The 22,463-nt window shown below is 37.5% G+C and overlaps 2 protein-coding genes across 3 annotated transcripts; one reads left to right on the top strand and one right to left on the bottom strand.

Moving 5' to 3' along the window:
• Window positions 1-147: 147 nt before the first annotated feature.
• Window positions 148-9,040, bottom strand: LOC148699690 (BTB/POZ and MATH domain-containing protein 3-like). Of its 2 annotated transcripts, none has more exons than XM_088713892.2 (4): window positions 8,215-9,040; window positions 4,848-5,196; window positions 3,195-3,471; window positions 148-486 (listed from the first exon to the last, which is right to left on the bottom strand). In XM_088713892.2, the coding sequence occupies exons 1-4, from the start codon at window positions 8,640-8,642 to the stop codon at window positions 287-289; spliced, it is 1,254 nt and encodes a 417-aa protein (XP_088570018.1). In that variant the 5' UTR covers window positions 8,643-9,040; the 3' UTR covers window positions 148-286. The 2 variants fall into 2 exon arrangements, with proteins under 2 accessions (XP_088570018.1, XP_088570019.1); XM_088713893.2 differs by having other exon boundaries at window positions 148-475; window positions 8,215-9,017.
• Window positions 9,041-10,994: 1,954 nt separating this feature from the next.
• LOC103716757 (putative methyltransferase PMT11) lies at window positions 10,995-20,900 on the top strand. The gene is made up of 9 exons (XM_008804900.5): window positions 10,995-12,116; window positions 13,785-13,934; window positions 14,025-14,295; window positions 14,623-14,733; window positions 15,979-16,138; window positions 17,141-17,398; window positions 19,089-19,211; window positions 19,831-19,908; window positions 20,235-20,900. Exons 1-9 carry the CDS (start codon window positions 11,433-11,435, stop codon window positions 20,440-20,442), a joined length of 2,043 nt encoding a protein of 680 aa, XP_008803122.2. The 5' UTR covers window positions 10,995-11,432; the 3' UTR covers window positions 20,443-20,900.
• Window positions 20,901-22,463: the final 1,563 nt, after the last annotated feature.

The raw sequence follows: 22,463 nt of genomic DNA, 5'->3' as shown, positions 1-22,463 counted from the left end.
CGAGTCATAAGGTACACACATCAGCACAATTTTGGTCAGTTCACTAACAACCTTGGCTCAAAAACCCTCATAACTAAGATACTCAAAAAGTTTTGCTTGATTCACCAACATATATGTCGATTAATTATGATAGGCTAATTATTGATATGTCACTAAAATCCAAATCAAATTTAATCAGGAATGCTGCGTCACACAAATGTACATATCAGAACAGTCACATGAGTCTTGTGGTGCAAAAGGCAGCAAGATTTACAAGACTATGGACAGGGTTATAATCAGTTGCAAGTTACATCTGCCTCCGCGTGCGCCTTCCCCCGTTCAGATCAACACTGTCAGCTAAATTAAGCCCTATGTTGCTGCTGCTGCTCCTCTTCCGGCAGATCAGACTGGGCTCATCATCTGCCTCAGCGACAGTTGCCAACAGGTCTGAAAGTAGCGAGGGGCACGTCTCCTCCAAGTAGTTAAATCCTTCAGTCTGCATAACAACTGCAACAAGATAATCGACAAACTATGGAATATGAGAAACTCAAGGACGCAATTCAATCCTCCATTTCGAGCAGGATTTAATACAGGAGAATTGGTATATCATGTAGCTCAACGAGGGATTGCATCTAAAGCCTTAACTAAAGCACCAAAACATTTTCAGCATCAACTTTTATCACCACAGGACCTTGACAAGCCAAAATACTGCCATATTTCCATCATGGAAGTTCACAATGAAACTGTTGCACAAAGGGTTAGATAAATCTGCTTGAAAATACAAACCAGCTCATTGTCAGGGTCAAACTGCAACTACAAGAGAATCACAGGGAGACAAAATTTGATGCATTGCACCCGATTGAGGAATAAAGTATTCTGCATTTCGTTGTTTGTCAAATTACACAAGCATGTAAAATAATAGTTTCGGTACACCAAAGCAAATTCATTGCTCAATAAAGAAGTATCCAAGATAAGAAAGTACTCAGTTCATTACTGTCCAGTTAGTTAATTCTAAAATCATCGCTGCCAACTATATTCCAGAAAAGCACCATATGCTAAAGAACTTATTCAGTTAGGGGCTTTATATAACACTAATGTGAAAGGCAACAGGCCAACAGGATCATTCCATTCAGCAGCTTCCTCCGCATGAACCTAACGTGCTTCTTAATTGCAAAACTCCTGACCATTACTACTTAAAATACGGATTTTTCTGCTGAAGGATCCTTATCTTTGACAAATCTGCCCCAATGAGGAAATGACCCTACCAGCTCTCTGCAGGCAAGTTTGACAGAGGAATTCACTGATTACCTTCAGACTTCTGGAAATATTCCAAGCTTACCATCAGCACCCTCGCTAGTTATTTTCTTTTGTTGCCTCACTATAAATTATTCCACAGCTTATAACTACAGCCACTTAGGATCAGCTGTTATATAACCTAATAGTATATAAGAAATCACCTAATGGCTCAAATGGTCTTCCCCAATATAGATCCAAATCATCAGACTTCTTACGAGCACAAAACCATAGCAAATGTTATAATTATAAATATCATACCTCTGATAACTCAATTATTTGAAACAACACGTGATACAAGTCAAAAAGATTCTTTTAGACCTTTAGTCCAATATGCTGAGAAGCTCAAGAATCTAGTAACTGAGAGTAACTCCATACAAACACTAGCAACCCACTCGGAAGGCTAAAACCTACTGGCATATATGCAGAACAGCAGAAACATCATATGATCATACAAGAATGTAGTATCATTTAACCTTGTCATGCATTACATCATGTATCACTCAATACACCATTTAAAGAAATAAGAGGCCAGCACAGATGCAGTTCATACAGAGATGCAATCTATGTAGCTGCAAAATCACATTCAATCATGCTAATGATCACACAAACACATATATATATTATAAAAAAAAAAGTCATCGTCAAAATGTTCTAGTTGGTCTTCTGAATCAAATTATGACACTGTTTGCAAAGATTGATTGCTACATGAGCATGTGAAAAGTAGAATACATATTGTTGGATTTCCTCTTTTTTCTTTTTACCTTCCCTTCTTCATTTCCTTTTGGTATAAAATGGGTGCTCATCATAATTAACTGATGGAGTGGTAGTAGAGTATAGATGTGATCCCTAATAGACGGAAAACATAATCACCTCTTCAATTAATCCAACTTTATCGAACTCTGTCCGCATAATTTCTAAACAGGCCTTCTTTATGTTCCACTAGTATCCCTACTTGCTGCAATTTGAAGAGAATAAACATGACGACTGAACGGTTGGTTTCCTATGGTGATTTGCTAGGCACATTCTTTGAACAAAAGAGGAGCACATGCCAGACTTTACTCACAAGATAGACTTCAACAATGATAACAGATAAAATCAGCACATAGATTATCCATGTGAGATTGGCATCTGATATATCTTGAATTTTCATGAAAACCAACAAAAAAGGGCAGTATAATAAATTTTTAATATCATTTCCCAAAATGTAATTCGATATCTTCCTGATTCACCTTTAACTGACATTTATAATCTACCAGTTCTTGTGTTTTTTGCTTTTTCATAAGACATAAACTAACCAAGAGGCCTATACCCTCCACCAGGAGTGGTTAACTACCTTTCCCATCTAAATTGGATCCTTCACCTAACCATTTTCAAACTACTTGATCTTTTAGTTAACTTCCTAGTGATCTTCACTTGGAAACATTTTCCAGCATTCTAAAGTACTCCTTGTTCACTTGAGGTCCTAAGACTAATCCAATAAACTACAACCCCGAGTAATATGGATGAACATTCCACGATGCATTTTCTAATCCTATTGCACCAACATAGATCCATCTATCCAATAAAACAGTTTCCCAAAATTAAAACTTGTTCCATGCCCATGCCAATGTGATAGAAATACAAATACAACTTAAGTATTTCCAATGGCAAAACAATTATTGTCACCAGAAATCTTAAAATTCTTTCACAGATTTCATAAACAAATTAAGTGCAGACATCCAGGGCATGTTACAAAATTGCTCGATGTGATAGGTGTGTGTGAAGATAATAAAAATAAACCTATACTCTTAGACAATTATACGCATTTTCTTTTTCAGGCGCAGGGGGGGGGGGGGGGGGGGGGGGGGGGGGGGGGTGCAGCGCTAGAATCATTGCAAACTGGAAAAAAATACACCCAACCTAGAGATGATAAAACTGACCTCCCAAGTTCTCTCGAGCAGCTGTAAATTTTAGGCAGACGGATTTTAAGTGAGAACACTGGTGTTGCTCTGCAAGGGCCAGAGTCGCTGCTACAGTATCAGCAGTCAGTTCTTCACACAACTTTGATTCACATAACTTCCTCAACCGATCTAGACCATATCTATCAGCTGCTGCCAATAGATGCTGCACCAGTATTGTGGATGTGCACAGAGAAACTGATCCAGTCAGTTCATGAACATCTGGAAATCCATCTGAGTATATGAATAGAAGCATGGCCTGCAGCAAACAAAGTAACTTGTCACAAGAGGAATTAGTATACACATCTCCTGGCGTGCCTGCTAGCTATATATATGCACATGAGGACATGTGTGCGTGCAGCTAAAATCTTCTGTTAAGGCCATTATTTTTTTAATAAGCTCCAAATTATGTTATGAGTAACTAATTTTATATGTTTTCCATAATAATTCGGACAATTTCCAATAGATTAGAATATATGTTCTATTTCGAAGAAAAAGAAGATAGGTCAAACAAAAGAAGATGCTTGATCATCTTCATTGTCATCGTTCAGATAATACATTGTAGCAGAGGAGTATTTGTTTGAAATGTTTGTTATGAGAGCTCACTATGATGATACAAAGAAAAGCACATGCACTAAAGACTGGCAAAGGCTCCATTATACCAAACTGCAAATAGATTTTTAGATCAGATCAGCACTTTCGTTCAAACTCTAATTAACATATTATCAAATCTCAAAGAAGATAGAATTATGATTAGGCGTGTCCGTGCTGCAATGAAACTCCAGGCATTGACGATGAAACTGATGATCAAAAGATAGCAAAAAAATGAGAATGGCATGATACAACAATAATTTATTTTCACAGATCCAGTAGTCCGGAGACATTTTAGCACATTTAAACGAGCTATATCACCAACCAAAAGGCCACAACCTGAGAAAAATCATTAATAAAAACTACAATAATATATTCTAATATCATCTAAACTCCTATGGTCCGCTCAAATTTTGAAAATTAAAAAAAAATGAGAATGAGATAATATAACAATAATTTATTGTTATAGATCCAGGATGTCTAGAGACACTTTAGCAAATTTGAACTAACTATATCACCTACCAGAAGGCGACAATCTGAAAAAAAATCGTTAAGTAAAAACTACAATAATATATTCTAATATTATCACCTCGGGAAAGAGAGGGGCATTCTGTCATTCTAAGTTTGGAAGAGTCGATAATCCAAGAAAAAACACAAGAATACCTGGCCAGAAATTGTGAGGAGGATTTCAAATAATCTAAATTGCAAAGGATGTTGAACCTAATAGAAACCAATGGTGAAGAAGGGTTAGCCTAAAATATGTGGGATGATGGTTATGGGTACTTAAGAATCCACAAAGATTATTAAACATAACATGACATTTCACACAATCTTCAGATAATAAAATACATCCAAATCATGACTCGGCTTGGAGAAAGAAAGAATTTTAGATGTATCTTACAAAACTTAGCAGATATATTTTCCATACAGTAAAAATGAGTAAAAATAATCTTCCTTTAGCAAACAGGCCAAACTTACTGTCATATAATATATTTATACATGCACAAATATAAATGGTAAAATCAAAAGCTGCATGAACATTACCTTGAAAACAGGAGGTTCAACATCTTCCACAACCACTCTATCCATCTTTGGATCCCCAATTAGCCCAAAGAATTGGGCATTAAATACAGGCGAGCGAGCAGCAAGAATCTTCTTATGAGCTTTGAATGTCTCATCACCAACCTCGAAAACAATGTCAGAGCCCATGCCAGATTCCAACAGCTCCTTAAGACACTTACCCATGTCCGGTGGTGGCACAGGAATAGAAAATTGCCTTGCTGTTTCAATGCGATTTCTAACAACACCCACTGTGCAATGCATGACTAGACAATCATCCTTAAGGTAATGTGATGTTTCCAATGCTGTCCTTCTGTAAAAACGCTTGTAACCCCTAACAGCAAATAGCCATAATAAATCTGTAAAACTCAGCATTAAACAAAGAAAAGATATTGAACAGACAACAAATTTATAGACAGAAGAAATAAAGGTTCAGTGCACAAACTAGAAAACCAACATAAATAATACAAAACAGAACCCATATTGACAAAATCCCAACCAGGTCAGGACTGATACAAGATTGACACCAAATTTTACCCACAAGAACACCTTTGGTTAATAGGCGACACTGCAGGAATAGGGCCGCGGATTAGTCTCACATGATGACATGTTTTTGACAGCATGTTTTTTAGTAATAAAGTTGCTAAATCATTCCTCGAGTTACGAAAGCAAGGTATGCTATTTATTTCTTCAGACAATATGGTGATAGAGTGGTCACAGCATATATGTTTTCGACAGCATGTTTTGTAGTATACAGGCTGCTAAATTGATGAGGCATGAAAGCAGAATATAGTCCATAGTGTTAGTTCCTTCAAATAATTGAGGGAATTATCACAAAAATGAGGAAATCTTGCACAATATTGCGTTCTAGGATACTTTAAACTAACAATCAACCCCATCTTCTTCCTGGTCCAAGCTGCAAAAGCTTACTTAAACACCAGGCCAATTTGTAGCCCTGATGGCAACACAATTTTCTCCTTTATAGTTTTCTTACTAGCTCGTAACTCAACGCGAGCTCGTACTGTATCAACTTTATATAAAATTTAAAGAGATAAGAATATTTTTTGGCCATATAATTATTATCAGTTACCTGCAAGTATCCTTCTAAGTTCACACCCCTCCAAGCATGACTAACAGAAACAAAAATAAGAGCATAAATATAAATGAAAATGATAGAAAGGTACATAATTCAAAGATAAAACTTAGCATAAATTTATTAAAAAAAGACCAACTATCTACTAGCCCCTGGTTATCAGGTTATTGGCATAATTTAGTATCATTTTTTGAATATCATAATTATCTTCAATAAATAATGCATTTTAAATAATGCGTTAAACAGAAAATAACATCATTTCATGAAGAAGAAGAAGAGTAATTGTACCACTAATTAAGAAGTAGATGGTTTTGCTCAAGGCAACGTATCTGATACTTCTTAATTTTTACAGTTTTCTACTATCTACTTATTTTCTCAAATTAGTCCTTTATTACAATACCCATTTTTATATTTATAGATAATATAACCTTACCACTATTAAAATTCAAATGTTTTACTTGCATTTGTGCATGTTCAATAGGAAATGTGAGTTATTTCTGTAGTGTTTTCATTTTCTTTTTCTAGTATCCTATATTCAATCTTGTCCTTTTTATCTCAATCTTTATCTTTCTTTTGTAGTTCTCATTTTCCTTTTTCAACTAATATAATCATGAGCATAAATTTATTAAAAAAAGACCAACTATCTACTAGCCCCTGGTTATCAGGTTATTGGCATAATTTAGTATCATTTTTTGAATATCATAATTATCTTCAATAAATAATGCATTTTAAATAATGCGTTAAACAGAAAATAACATCATTTCATGAAGAAGAAGAAGAGTAATTGTACCACTAATTAAGAAGTAGATGGTTTTGCTCAAGGCAACGTATCTGATACTTCTTAATTTTTACAGTTTTCTACTATCTACTTATTTTCTCAAATTAGTCCTTTATTACAATACCCATTTTTATATTTATAGATAATATAACCTTACCACTATTAAAATTCAAATGTTTTACTTGCATTTGTGCATGTTCAATAGGAAATGTGAGTTATTTCTGTAGTGTTTTCATTTTCTTTTTCTAGTATCCTATATTCAATCTTGTCCTTTTTATCTCAATCTTTATCTTTCTTTTGTAGTTCTCATTTTCCTTTTTCAACTAATATAATCATGCTTTTTGATCTTTTCTTTTGATGATTAGTTTCATATAGTTTAATTTTAAATTGATAGTATATGTTCCTTATTTTAGACGTCATTCACTATTTTGAGTATGTATGTACACACTAACATGTAGACATATTAAGTTGTTTTTTTTTTTTTCAAACTGTACCCTGCCAAACTCATTTGAATCATTAATATTTCTCATTTCTAAAATCTGCATTTGTACATGCTTGGGTACTAGTAAACTTAAAAATAAAACAGAGATAAATCCCATAAATGACTTGAACCTCTAATCTGACTAGCTACTACATGATTACCCAATCATATCCTTATCAAACTACAATATATAACAACGAAGAAGTACAAGACCAACTTGTACATCAGAGAAACCAATGCTATCTCCATCACTCTGATGTCTCGTGTCTCATCAGGTTTTAATCTGTAGCCCATCACTCTCCTGCAGACACCCCTATTGCTGGGCTGTTATTTCAGAAATTTTCAGTGCTCCACTTATATTTGTAAGTATCTTTGCTGTCTTTGCTGCTAAAAATTCCCTTTTTCAACGTCACTGAATTTCTATAAAATAATTAAAGTTAGTGGATCTTGTTAAGTAATTACGTAAGAGCATCTGTTACAATGAAATCAGAGAATATCATTCAAAATCTCCTACACTGTATATACCTACTCATATCTCTGACAGCCTAAAATGACATAGGTCCACGGTTATTGCTCCAAGAACCCATGCTGACAGATGCTGAACTTAGTAGAACATAAATTAGAAAATAACAGTCAAAACATCATTAAGAATATCAAGCACTCAAATTTGTACTATCCTCTTCTTTAACGGTCGGTGGCATCTATGCCCATTGCTCACGTTAAACGCATCCAGTCAAGAAGCGTTATCCGTAAGTCTTCCAGCACGAACAATTTCAGATGGATTCTTGCAAAAAAATCATATCATAGTGACACATGAAAACATGATAGGAAATAAAAAATAGATAGCTAGAAGCATATCCAGTTCTCCAATTCAACCGAATCCAACCCACCGATAAGAAAAATAAACTAAAAAGAGAAGTCCATAACAAGAATGTGAAAGGGGAAGAAACAAGAAAGCATGGCAAGAACCAAACTTTGTGCTGGCAAGCAAGAAACGTACCACATGCTCCCCCGATATTTGAGAGTGTAGGGCCCCCCCTCCAGCGCCCGATCGAAGTGGCTATGCACCTTGTGCTTCCCCCTGCCGCTCTGGTCGAGCAGGGTGAGCTCGAACAGCGCCCTCACATCGGTGCCCTCGCTTGCAAGGGCGATGAACACCGACACGTAGAGGGAGTTGTCCTCAGGGTTCTTGCCATCAGGATAGAAGTAGACCGCCCACTGGTAACCGCCGACGCTGAAGGTGTCGCTGGTTATGTACTTCCCGAAGCCCATCCCCTTCACCAGGGAGTATCCCTTCACTGTGTACCGGTGCGATCCATTCACTGTCTCGCACACCGACTTGGACTGCGAGACGCTGGGGCGATGGAGCCGGTCGGCGGGGGCACGGTTGTGATTGAGCCCCCCCTGATCCCCTTCGGGCTTCGCCATCTCATCGGATTCTTGGACCGCTTCCAGAACTACGACCGCCGATACCCCACGAATGTGGAATCGAAGAGAACGGATATCCTGAAATTCCTCCGGGATCGGTTCGGGGCTCCAAGAAGCGGAGGAACCCTAACCCTAACCCTACCCCCAATTCTTGATCGTCGAGGGGATGAGAGAGGTAGACTTCTGCGAAGGCGATGGGCTTCGAGGCGTATGGGAGTGGAGGCTGTTACTGTTCTTTGAACGGGAAGCAGGGCGTCGGCCGGAAATCGCAGAGGTTGTCGAAAGGATTTCAGAAAAAGGATAACGGGTTGGGATAGAGGGAGAGCCGGAAAGAGAGAGAGAAGAAAGAAGTCGCAAGGGTAAAGGGAAGGGACGCGGCATTTATAGACGTTACGAAGGAGGTGTGGGTACTATACATCGAATGTGGTTGTATAGTATCTCTAATGAATCTGACTTCCCAGCTCATAAATCTTGTTTCTCTGAGACCCGGTACGGTAATGTACGGACCAGCCGCATAGACAGTTCTATGCGATTACCCATCACTTTCTATCTCTCCTGCCTTTTTAAAATCTGATATAAATATTTTCTTACATAAATGCAAAACATTTTATTATTATTTATTAATAGAATTTTAAGCGACTTCCACTCAGTCAAAGTATGTACAACGAAATTGTTAGAGCCTAAAGACAATAATATTATTGATAGCTGGTTACATGATTTTGCATTCTTTCCCCTTTTTATTATGGCTGCAAATAAGTCGGATCGATCCGAGACCCGACCTGGCCCGACCCGCGTAGACTCGATCCGATCCGAATTTTAGGACCCGCGGGTCCGGATCAGATCCTAAAATTGGATCTGAATCATTTTCTGGATCGGATCTGGATTTACCAAACGGACCCGATCCGACCTGAATGGACCTGACGAGAAAAAGAGAGAGAGGGGGAAAAAGCAAAAAAATTTTCTTTTTTTTATGTGGGTCGTAGCACTATTGGTCCGCCAGGATCCTCTCTCGGTCTATTGATACCTAGCTGGCTTTTTTTTTTTTTCCTTCGGTTTTTTTGTTTCTGTTTTTTTAAACTTTTGCAGGGAGGAAGTGAGGGAACACTGAACTGAATATGGGTCATGTGCCAGTTTTCTGCAATGGAATTGGATTTTGGAAGAAGGTCTGGGATTTTTTTTGTCCTCGTGAGAGGGGAGCTGCGAGACACCAAGTTCCGTCCAATCAGTCATATGGACAAAAAATAGTGTGATATGAAATTTGGCTTGTAGACCGACTTAGTTAGTAAGTCAAGGGTCATCTGTTCCGACTAGAGGTCAATTGCAAGTCTTTCAAGTCATGGGTCACCCAGCACCTCATAATTATGATATGACCAAATTAGATTTGCCCAAATTCTTTTCCAAAAACACAAAAAAAAAGTAAGTCCGATTTCGAACCCGAACCGGACCCGGATTCGAATCCGAACCGGACCCGGATCCGACTCGGACCCAATCCAATCCGATCCGATTTTTAACCGGATCGGATCTAGATCCAAAATTAAAACCCGAACAAAAAATCGGATTGGATCGGGATTACTCAGGACCTGACCCGATCCATTTGCACCCCTACTTTTTATCTCCAACAACGAACTGACCGCTCAATCATACTTATTCTCTGCAAACACAAACAATCTTAGAACTCTGTTAAGGTTTTCCTAGGGAACTTTGTAAGTTACCTTCGCTAACTTTATCTTATACAACCATCAAAAATACTTTCTTTTCTAAGAATTTTGAGCACGAGTTCTTGAGGTTATTGATAATAATATTACAGGCAGATCAACTGATAATGAGTGGGAGAACAATGCCAATTTTACTTCCAAACAAGGATTCAATTTTTCGCACTCTCCATATGATTGCCTGGGACCCTCTTGAATCACTCGAAGGGATGAAATCAACTTCCATTCAAGAGTTTCATAATCAGACAGTTGGGGCCGTGTGCTAACATTGAACCAAGAGCAACATGGGAAGGTTTCACAGCCACATACTTCACTCTCTTGAGTTGTTAAAATATGGATCATGGGAGATTCATTGACTGTTATGAGAGGGACAAGCCCACCCATTAGATTTCGCAGTGCATTCCAACCTCTTGCTTCGAGACATCTAAGAAGCTCTCCAAGATCAAGTTAATTATTCTAAATCCATCTTTAAATATCTATATAAAATTCAGTTAATTATCCTAAATCTCCTCTGCTGCTTGCACGCACATGACAATGACGCCGCATGTTCTCAACCTCGATCCACAGAATTAGGAAGAACAAGTGGGACCACCTAAACCACTCTATATTGAAAGTTCTTGCCTTCATGTTAAGCTTCTCCAAGAAATCATCACCAAACTCAAAAAATCGCTTATTTGTTAAACATTCCACAAGTAAAAGCTGAGTCAGCGCATGATCCAATCCAACCGGGATAAACGGGACCGAGAGTAGAATTCTCCCATCCAACGCCGGGTGGGACGGCACCAGGCGTCCGCGTGGGGATCATCGTACAAGCCACGCGAACCAAGCCGGTTAGCGGCAAGACGTTCACGCCCCAACGGCCCGTCAATCACCGGGCAGCCACCTCACATCACCTCAAACCGCCGAACGCGATCCCAAAATCTACAACCATGTAGCTTTTGACCTCGCTGCCTCGCAGGACGAGAAGTGAGAGCGGCGCCGTCCCTCTCTTCGATGTCGATATAAAATCCCTACATCCCCTCTCCGCAAACACAAACAGAGAGCGAGAGCGAGAGAGAGCTGTGTTGAGAGTAGAAGCATGAAGGACCTCCGTGAGCTGGGAGAGGTCTTCCGCACGGCGCTCTTCGTGAGGATCACCGTCCTCGCCCTCACCGCCGTCGTCTCCTTCTACCTCGGCCGGCATTGGTCCGACGGCTACCCCCAGCTCGTCTTCTACACCCACTCCCTCCCCTCCTCCTCCCCTTCCGTCACCGTCTCCCCCAACGCCAACGTCACCCTCGACGTCTCCGCCCTCCTCTCCAACGCCACCACTCCCGACGCCGCTGGAGCCCCGCCGCTGCAGGACGAGCAGCCGGAGGCGCTTCCCTCCCGTTCCCCTCCTCCTCCCTCGCCCCCGCCCCCGCCGGCGAGGGTCGGGATCGTGGACGAGGATGGGATGATGAGGGAGGACTTCGACGTGGGGCTGCTCGACCCGGATCTGGTGGATAACGATGTTGGAGCGGGGAGCGATGCGGGGATTGGGAATGGGGAGGTGGGCGGGCGGGCTAGGGTTAAGATTAACAAGTTTCACCTCTGTCCAGAAAGCATGAGGGAGTATATTCCTTGCTTGGACGATGAGGAGGAGATCAAGAAGCTCCAATCGACTGAGAGAGGGCAGAAGTTTGAGCGGCACTGCCCAGCACAAGGGAAAGGGTTGGACTGTCTGGTTCCTGCACCGAAGGATTACAAGACCCCAATTCCGTGGCCTAGAAGCAGAGATGAGGTATTTGTTTCATTATTGAAAACGCCGAGATATTCTGTAACTCCAATCGGCGAAACACACTTATTTTGTTGGATTAATTTCGACTGATTGGGTTGAAGAAGTTTAAGCAACTAGTACAGTTTCTAATTGCCTGAATGAAGAGCACTTAAAATCTAAAAGTTGTAAGCTAAATTGACAACAAATCATGCAGGACAAGTTTGTTTAATTTAATGTACAATTTATGATTCCTATTCTCACACTATAAGTTAATTTGGTCATCATTCTTCGAGTGTTCTTCTGCTTCCCCCTTTTCTTTGTTGTCCACTTATATACTTCTTTCTTTGCACACAATTTTTACGAGAACCAACCTCAATTGCCTAAGAAACAGATTTTATTTAACTTTCATGTGTTAACATGTTTGACTACAGTGCCTCCAAAATCCAAATTGCACATTAACCTATTTCATATGCAAAGGTCTCTGAGTATATGTGTGTTCTTCTGATGAGGCCTCCAGAATGGAATGCAACTGACAGAACTTTGTACATATGCTATACTCTGGTAATGTGGCGCTCATGTATAAATTCAAGGTAGACAGATCTGTTGCATATGACGATTACAGCATAGGACACAGGACCTAAGTTGTTAGATAAGTAGATTTTTTTTTTGTTTAAATTATTCAGTCATGTGATGAAGTTCTCTAACATTCACAAAATCATTTCTGCCATCCGTAGCATAATGCAAATGAGGAGAGAGAAATTGAAGAATCTGGTTTATACCTTAGCACCAGATAATAGGAGGAGCTGGTAACACTGCATTACAAATTCTAAAGTTTGGTTTTATTGAAGACAAATGCCATCTGCAATGTTTTTTTTTCTCAAAGTCCTCATTTGAGTAACAGTTTCTTCTGGAACCTAAATTGTCTTTTGGGAGTATAAGATCCAAAATTAGCAAGTGAACCAAGAAGATGGAATTTACAAAGTCTGTAGAACGATGGAAAACTGTATATAGAAGGAAACTATATAGTCCATTCACTGAAGTCTTCATTAAAATGCTAGGTAAAAGAAATATGAAAAAGTCATTATGCTCAATTTGACAACTTCTTTTGCTTAAATATTGTCTTCCCTAATTCTTCTGGCTTAAACATCTCTTACACCATACTATCAAAATTATTAATGTTGCATTTTATTGCTGCCAACTAAAGCTTTTTATCAAGACAGTCGTGCAATTTGCTAAAGGAAAAACAAACTTTGTTTCATGAATATGATGAGAGTCACAAAATTTTAAAATCTCTATATCTCAAGTTTTTAAATGTCTCTGAATCTCTTTTGCTTTAGAGTACCCTTGAACAAGCTATGTCAATTAGTTCAAACAATTTTCTGCTTTTTTGATGCCTAAGTAGCTTTGAAAGTGGTAAATGGAAATGCAAAACTTTTACCCCAAAAAATAATAGTGGATAGCTGAAACTCGAAGCCCAACCTTCAAATCAAAGAGACATTAAGACAATCACAAAGCTGCATGTAAGAATCGGTGGTCTTTTGTCTCTTTCCTCATAAGATAGATCCTGCTGTCCACATTACTGATCCAATTTACTTTTGGAAGATTTTGCTGTTATCTGAAGGTTTTTACTCTGACATACTATTCTTTTTCTCTTGACAAATTGTTTTTTAAAATTTTAAAATATTATCTCAGGTATGGTATAGCAATGTACCACATGCACGCTTAGTGGAAGATAAAGGAGGGCAAAACTGGATCTCAAGGATTAATGACAAATTTAAATTTCCAGGTGGTGGAACCCAGTTTATACATGGAGCAAATCAATACTTGGATCAGATCTCCAAGGTTACATAATTTCCAAATTGTCTTGTTTCTAACTTATATTCATCTTGTGTATATGACTGCAGTATTTCTTCTTCCTCGCATAACATGCAGATGGTTCCAGATATTGCATTTGGTACTCATACAAGAGTTGCCCTGGATGTTGGGTGTGGTGTGGCAAGTTTTGGTGCTTTTCTATTGTCACGTAATGTCATCACCTTGTCCATTGCTCCAAAAGACATTCATGAAAATCAGATTCAGTTTGCTCTTGAACGTGGTGTGCCAGCCATGATAGCAGCTTTTGCAACACGACGGTTACTATATCCAAGCCAGGCATTTGACTTGATTCATTGTTCAAGATGTCGAATAAATTGGACCCGTGATGGTATGTCATTCTTCCATTTATATTACTCTTAAAATTGTTACGTGTATTCATAAAGATACAAGCTGGCAGTGCTGGTACTGTATTCTGTTCTTCAGATATCCTACTTCTCTGTATGGATATATATCTTTGTTACCTCCAAACTTGCTGAGATTGATGTATATTCTTTGCCAAGGTCCACAATATGTTAGGCATTTCTTGTGTTGTTGAGTTTAGAAATTTGTACCTGCTTTTCTGAAAAAAAATAAATAAATGTATAATTCTAAAGAGTGTGATTGCTAATATTTGCTTGGCTTCATTGTGCTAATAAATTTTCAACTTTTGGTGAAGATGGAATTTTGCTCCTCGAGGTTAACAGAATGCTCAGAGCTGGAGGATATTTTGTTTGGGCTGCACAACCAGTTTATAAACATGAAGAGAGCCAACAGGAGGCATGGAAAGGTATCTTCCTTCAAAATTGTCATTTTAAAAAAGAGTATGTTTACAGTTTTGCGATGTAATTGGTACTTATACATGGATAACATGCAGCATTTGCCAAGTTTTTGAACACAGCAAACATATCTATGTTTGTAAGCCATATCATCTCTTGTTATGAGTTCATATCGATCTTTATCATAGTCACTTGACAATATGACCATATTTAAGTTTTATGTACAGCAGATTCTAACTCTTTTAACTGCTTTTTTATTATAAATTGGATAGATGGAGTTTGATATATGCAGCATTCACCAATGATGCATAGTTTCAATAATGCATTTAGTGTATTCTTATTTTTAGCCATTAACTTTGGGGGTGTTTAGTACCTAATGTTTCTTGTTCATTGTTTATTTGACTATCTACTGCATAAGAGACTGTCATCTACCCCGACACTTTCATTTGAATAACATAAACAAGTTCAATTCTCCCCCCTATCCTCTATTTGATCCCCATTTTAAAGTAACTACTATTTTCTCGTGCAAATGCCATGGCTCTGTGTATGTTTGATGTATGAACATTCAATTTGAGATCATCTAAGTAATATCCAGTTGTTAGTTCTTATTCTCCTTCGATGTCCTATCCTGTGGTTTTTCAGTAACCCTGTGATTTTTCAGTGTACTAACAACTCTTTTATTAACATAGGCAATTTTCACCCAATATTATTCATTTATTGTAACTCGTGTTTTCTCGACTTAAACCCTACTGCATAAGATGATGAAATGGTAGATGAAGTGTTCCTCTAATTTTTTGTTTCAGCAAATAGATCCATCTATTTTTGTTGGCTGCACAGAAATCTTCTTCTCATTAATCCTGTCAATAACAGGAAAAATTGAGGATAGGTACGCCTATGCAGAGTGGGTTTCCGCATGTTGAGCTGAATAAGAAAATAACCAAGATTCCATAGATATCTTTGTGATACTGAAACATCAATTTTGATTCTTTGTCCCGTTGTAGAAGAAAACTCCATAAATAATGCCTTTCCCTCTCTATTTTATCCACATATGGGTAAGGTTTTGGCATATCTATATTCAGAATCAATAACTTTCCTTGTAAACTTTCCAACTCCTAGTTTATCAGAAATATAAGGTTTCAATGTATCTATCTTTAGAATGAATAGTTTTCTTTGTCTACTTATATCTATGAGTGCTTTGATGAAGCTTCTTTATTGTTTCTCTGTATGTGGATCTGACATGTGATTTATATGTATAGAGATGGAGAACCTTACTGCTCGTATTTGTTGGGAACTTGTGAAGAAGGAGGGGTATATTGCCATATGGCAAAAGCCTTTAAACAATTCTTGCCATATAAGTCGCAGTTCTGACATCCAACCTCCACTATGCAATGCAGAGGATGACCCAAATAATGTTTGGTATCTTCAAGTCCTTTATGCTCAGTGTTGTAGGAATGATCCAGAATTGTTTTATAGTTGATGCTCTTTCTTGTTTGATATATGAACTTTAAACAAATAATAGGAGTTGTAGAAGCTTCTTTCTGGGTGTCCCTACCTTCTTTGCCACCGTACATATATCACCCTGTAAAGCTTATTCTGTATCCTGTTGCCGCTAGTTACTTTACTAACTAAAATGTAACACCTTAAAAGATTATTGTTATCCCCATTAGTCAACTCGGATTGTAGCATATATGTGGGATGTAATAATGAACTTTTGGTAATAAAAGGGAAGGTTGGTGATGGCTCTTCTACATTTCAATGCAATTCATGATATTTTGCAATATTCATGTTTTTGCCGGTTATAACTTTATCCAAATTGAAGTCTGCTATGTTCTGAAAATTCACGTAATGCCTAGATCATGCAATTGGAGATTTATTTTATTAATTTTGAAAAGCACAGGCCAGCTGGACTTGGGTCCCCAATCTACACTCCTCTCCTCAGAGCATGCCCCGGGAGAGATTCGATCTGAGCTTAGATGCTGGCACTCTCACCATTATTTATTCTTTAAAAAAGAAGAAGTCAAATTCACAATCCATTCCATTTCAACCTTCCCCCCTTGGGTTTCTCTTCCTTACAACTGAATACCTCTTCCTTAAAACTCAAATTCTTTTTTAATTAACAAGAAAAATAAAACATGAAATTAAACTGAAACCTCCGATTACAGCCTTAAATCTTTTGGTGTAGCAAACTATGCGTTCTTGATACTTTTTTAGGTACAGCAACTCTTATAGACCTCTGGAAATTATTAGTTTTAAAGAAGATCTAAAATGATAACTGAATAACAAGGTCCTTTTATTTAGAAAGAAATTTTGTTGCTTCAGTTCACCAAAAATGCACTGCATGATGCTTTCTGAATGTATTTTTATTCAATTTACTTTTCAATTTCTTTTTCTGTGTTCTGTAAGTAGCTCTTTCTGCAGGTATGTTGATCTGAAAGCATGCATTAGCCAACTTCCTGAGAGTGAATATGGAGCAAATATTACAGCCTGGCCTGCTCGCTTGAATGAGCCACCACAAATGCTTCAAGGTGTAGAAATGGATGCTTATATAGCAAAAAATGAGCTCTTCATGGCAGAGACAAAATACTGGAATGACATCATTTCAGGCTATATCCGGATTTTTCGTTGGAAAAAAATGAATTTGCGAAATGTGATGGACATGAGAGCTGGATTTGGAGGGTAAACTTTTTCCCTTTCGCACTTCCATTTTGAAGTGTTAATATGATACTTGACATATGGTATCTTAAGATGCTCCAAGCAACTGTTGTGAAACTTGATTTAGAAACATTTATACAACAATTCAAACATTTAAAAAAGGAGTAAAACTTTCAAATATAGAAAATATTATAATTTAACTTGATTAATGTACCATTATCATTATGAAAGGTGCATTCTTGTAGTTTTGATGCTAGAGAAATACATCAATAATTTGCATGTGCAAACTGTGTTATAATTGGATAACTAGTGATATATTGACCAAAATAAAGCAACTTAGAACAAAACTTTGGGAGCAGTGATCAAATATATTATTCAGATAGTACTTCTGTAGACTACCAAAAAGATAGGGCTTATATAGAGTAGATAAACTTGGTCCATGAACAGTGTGAGTAAGCTTTATTCACTTAACAGTTGAGTAAATGGAGTTTTTTTCTCTGCTGATCTTTCCCCCTTAAAATTAGGCTGAGATTATTGATAGTTTTATTGATCAAAGTCTTAGTAGGCAAAAAAAAAAAAAAAACAGAGGATCAGGACCTAGAGGTACTTGTCACACTGTGCTTAACATGGTGTTCTAAAGTATCTCAGTTTTTCAGCCAGTATATTGGCTGAATTTTTAGAAGATCCTGTAATAGTAATAGTAAATATAATATTTCTAATGAAGGCTGATGCCTTTTTGGATTAAATATCTCTAGTTTGTTTGTCATATGGTAGTGTGATTTGACTTTTAATGCTGACTGGTTTGAATTGAACTTGAGTACTGGTAGAAAAAGATCGATTCTCAGTGGTTGATTTGATTGTTTATTTGGGCCCTTAGTTTAATGAGTTAGGGGTGGGTGTGGTGTGGGAAAGCTTTCAAAACTTCAGTATATTATACTTATCTAATTACCAGATATTAAATAATATTGAAGACAACTAATCTGCAAATTCCAAATATTTATAGAATAATGAGCTGTACATTTTATACAATTAGACTAATTCTAGTCTGCTCTTAATGATGAAAAGTACTTGATAATCCTATAAAGACGGCATAGAAGCACTAGGAAGCTGTAGCAAAAGTGGAAACAATGTTCTCAGGTGGGTTCGATGAAGTACTGCCTACTGCGTTTGGGACCTTGCTCATATTCCTAATCATATATTGAAAACCATTTGTTTGCACAGTTAGAAATATTTCATTAGATGACATGATGATTAAGGAAACTAGTTGGTCTAATCATAGTGGAGAAATCAATTCACTTAAAATCTAATATGGATCTCTACAACAGAAGCTATGTGGAGTGTGTAGATAGTAACAGGGCAATGATCTTTTGGTATCGCAGTTGTTGTCTCATCGCCTATAGTAAATAGCAAAGTGATGGTAGTGGATCATTTTGTTGAAGCGTGACCTAGGCAGATCCTTTTTCTGTTAAAACTTTTGCCTTTTATATTACTTTGGATGTAAAATGTCCTTTTTCCTCATATCATCCTTTCTCTTGCTTTGACCTATTCTTTTTAATATGCTGTTTTATTTCTGCTTCATGACTACTCTTGTTCTGGATTTACTGACTAGAAATAAAAAGACTAATCAATTCTTCGCTTATGCTCCCCCTGCTGCATCATGCTGCTGAGCTGGTATTCCTTTGTTGTATGATCATGAATCACCATCTTGTGGCAGGTTTGCGGCTGCATTAATTAACAGTCAAATTGATTGCTGGGTAATGAATGTTGTCCCAGTTAGTGGACCCAACACATTGCCTGTAATATATGATCGTGGACTTATAGGGGTGATCCATGACTGGTATGGTCTATCCACCTTGTTATCTCTATCATTTAACAGATGAAAATGACTTGCTATGATATTTCAGTTTTGAATTCTAAACATGGGAAACTTTAGACAATTTTCTTTCTTCACCATTTTATATATGATTTGCATCTATATATGTGTATTTAATTCATCTGAAAAGCTGAAATATACTAGCTTTGATCAAATATGTCAACTAACTGGTCTCTCAACCGAAAAAATCTGCATAAGCTTTGCCTTCAGATATTAGATTGATATCATAAACAGCTGCATTGGTTTGTCTACCTAGGTTTTGCAGGCCTTGAATCTTACTGATCTTTTTTGTTAAAAATACGTAGTACTATTTCACAGCATGGAACCTAACCTATAGTAAATTATTACTTGATGTGTTTTTAGGTTCGTATGGTTCTTGAAATGGGGTTACTTTTCTTCACTGTACATTTTGTACATTTTAATCAAATTACCTTCCACTGTTGGACTTAACATCAGATTTATAATTGATATTCAGAGCATTGACTTATACTAGTCATATATTTAATTTGTTTATGTTAGGCTTTCGAGCCAGTTTATTTGAATTTCTTATTATTGTAAACTTGAGTTGTATTTTCTTCTGCAGGTGTGAACCGTTTGATACATATCCAAGAACTTACGATCTACTGCATGCTTTTGGTCTGTTCTCCAGAGAGCAGAAAAGGTACCAAGAATTTTTTGCAGCAAGCAGTTTTAATTTGCACAATTTCATATTTATTTCCATGTCAATTTTATTTGTCTTTCTACACAGTTGCTTTCTGTCTGTTTCTACCCACACCAAAATATTGGGGTAAAAGAACCTCTTACATTTATTCTATTTGGAAAATGTGGTGACCGTTGGTTGGTGACCGTCCTATTAAGGGCTTTCTATGGGCCTTCTAACATGTTAGAAAACCAAATGGTCTAGATCAGTCATGGTAGACGGGATTTGGAAGCAGGTAGGCTTATTCCATTGTAGCAACTGCCTATACTAATCTCTCCTATTGTCAGGTGCAACATCTCAAGCATCTTACTGGAGATGGATCGCATATTAAGACCTGGTGGGCGTGCTTACATTCGTGATTCAAAATTTATTATGGATGAGATTCAAGAAATCACAGAGGCCATGGGGTGGAGGACCAGCCTGCGTGACACAGCCGAAGGCCCATATGCTAGCAGGAAGGAATTGTTATGCGATAAACCAATGTTGCATTCCTAAGTTTATAAAGTTATCCCTGTTGTCTTCAGAAAGAAATATACTTCACTCTTGCTCTCTCTCTCTCACTCACTCTCTGGATCCAGATTGAAGACTTGGCGAGGATAATTATATGGATGAGGGTGCTTGATTGGTGCAATGCTGTGCTTGTTCTTGACTTCAGGGGAGTGGCATTGCATGTTCTAGCAGTGTTACAATCAAAATTGCCTCATAAATATCATTCAGCTGGTGTGTATTGTCATTCCTTCCTTTGAATTGGTATTGTGAAATGTGCCATTTTTATCAAAGCGATTGGTGCAGTACACCCGAGTGAACTTTTTTGAGTGATTTTCTCAACCAAAGAACTGTTCATTAGCAATTCTTTGATGAGTATGTTTAATTATGATGTCCTTTATCAACAGCATATTCGTCGTTCCATTAATTTAAAATCTCAATATATGTTGCTATAAACTTTTTTATCATAAGAGTGCATGTTTTGTGGGTATGGAGGCTTCTATTTCAAAGTTACATAGTGTGATCAAATGTGTATTTGTGGAGGATATCAGGGTTGAATCAGGAATGACTCGGAAGCTTGTGGACAAGGTGATTTCCAGCTGATCAAACACCGCCTAACCTGATTAGTAAAATTTAGATTGCTCACTTACAAAACATGAAAGATAATTATTTAAAGCAAGGATGTAAAACTCGGTACTGGATGGTGCATCGGTATTTTTAATAAATTGGTACCATCTTACTCTGGTGAATTTATAACCTTATTTTGAAAGTTTTCAAAATATTTATAATTTTTTTGTTTTTTCATTTGGAGTTGCCCCTGATGAGTTTTTCCTTTTTCCACCTTCTTCCCTGGTCGTTACTGGATGAGCCCAAAGCCTGAAACTAACCAGCAACTGATCTTTTTCTTTTGCAATTCAAGATCCCTATACATTGCTGGCTACTCCATGAATTAAATGGACTGCTAATATATATAAATTTTCTGTCTTGAAGAATCTAATTATAGGCATAATTTCAGTTTTGCAATTCAAAATATCTTTTTGAATAAATGGATCTGCTAACAAGTTTCCGTAATGAACATTTTGATACACAATGTTCTTAAGATAAGGTTCTGATTAATTTTCTTCAGAGATCCGAGGTACCGACACGTTCTTAACAGAGATTGCTAGTTGCTCATCATCTTAAAGACGAAGTAATTAAACGATCAATGCGGCGAAGGACCTTTGTCACTATTCGCACAGCTCATAGGTCACATAGTTCTGAGGTCACGTTAAGGAAATTAGTAAACAATGGCGTACAAAAACTAAGGAATGCTCTGGGACCTTATGAATATATGAAAAGTAGAGTTATTTAAGTCCATTAAAGTAGAATGAATTATATGATATCATGATACTGGAGCCAAGAAGCGAAACCGGAGGAGGGATCGACGCGCTCCCCCAGGGGGGTAGGTGTTCCCTATTTAAATCTTAAATCTTATATTAAATATTATAAAGTATGAATAATTTTTTTTCAAGAAGCATTAGGAACCGTTAGATTTAATTGTGAGCATCTCTCACCCACTCCGTTGTTGGTTTTATCCCATCAGGATCTTACGCCCTCTTCTAGCAAGTGTTCACGTTGAATTCTCTTTGGCAAAGATTCATTCTCCATCATGATCGTGCCTCTTTTGTACTCTCAGCGATGCATTAACTTTCCACTGGAGGACTCGCATGACGAAATATATCAATCTCTCGCTCTCTCTTTTGGATCAGGTTGAAGACTATGTGAGGCAATTCACCGGGACTATGGGCTCCAAATCTGCTTTATTGGAGTTGTGAGCTGCCTTGCTTCCATCAACACTGCGAGTACTCTTTTGGTTGGCCTGTGATCCATTTATGGGAAATCTCATGTATGTCTTAAGTTTACAAATTTTATAAAATCGAGTCCGCATCAATTCTAGTTGGTCTACTTAGGATACTAGTTCAAATGCACATGGACTCAGGACACTAGTTATATATTAGCCTAATCTGATTACTGTAGAAATACCAGCTCGA

The sequence above is a fragment of the Phoenix dactylifera genome, chromosome 17 (assembly GCF_051530095.1).
Source record: "Phoenix dactylifera cultivar Ajwa chromosome 17, Ajwa_hap1_PhDact_Kaust_v1.1, whole genome shotgun sequence".
Classification (NCBI taxonomy): Eukaryota; Viridiplantae; Streptophyta; class Magnoliopsida; order Arecales; family Arecaceae; genus Phoenix; species Phoenix dactylifera.
This window is presented reverse-complemented; position numbering and strand designations above follow the sequence as displayed.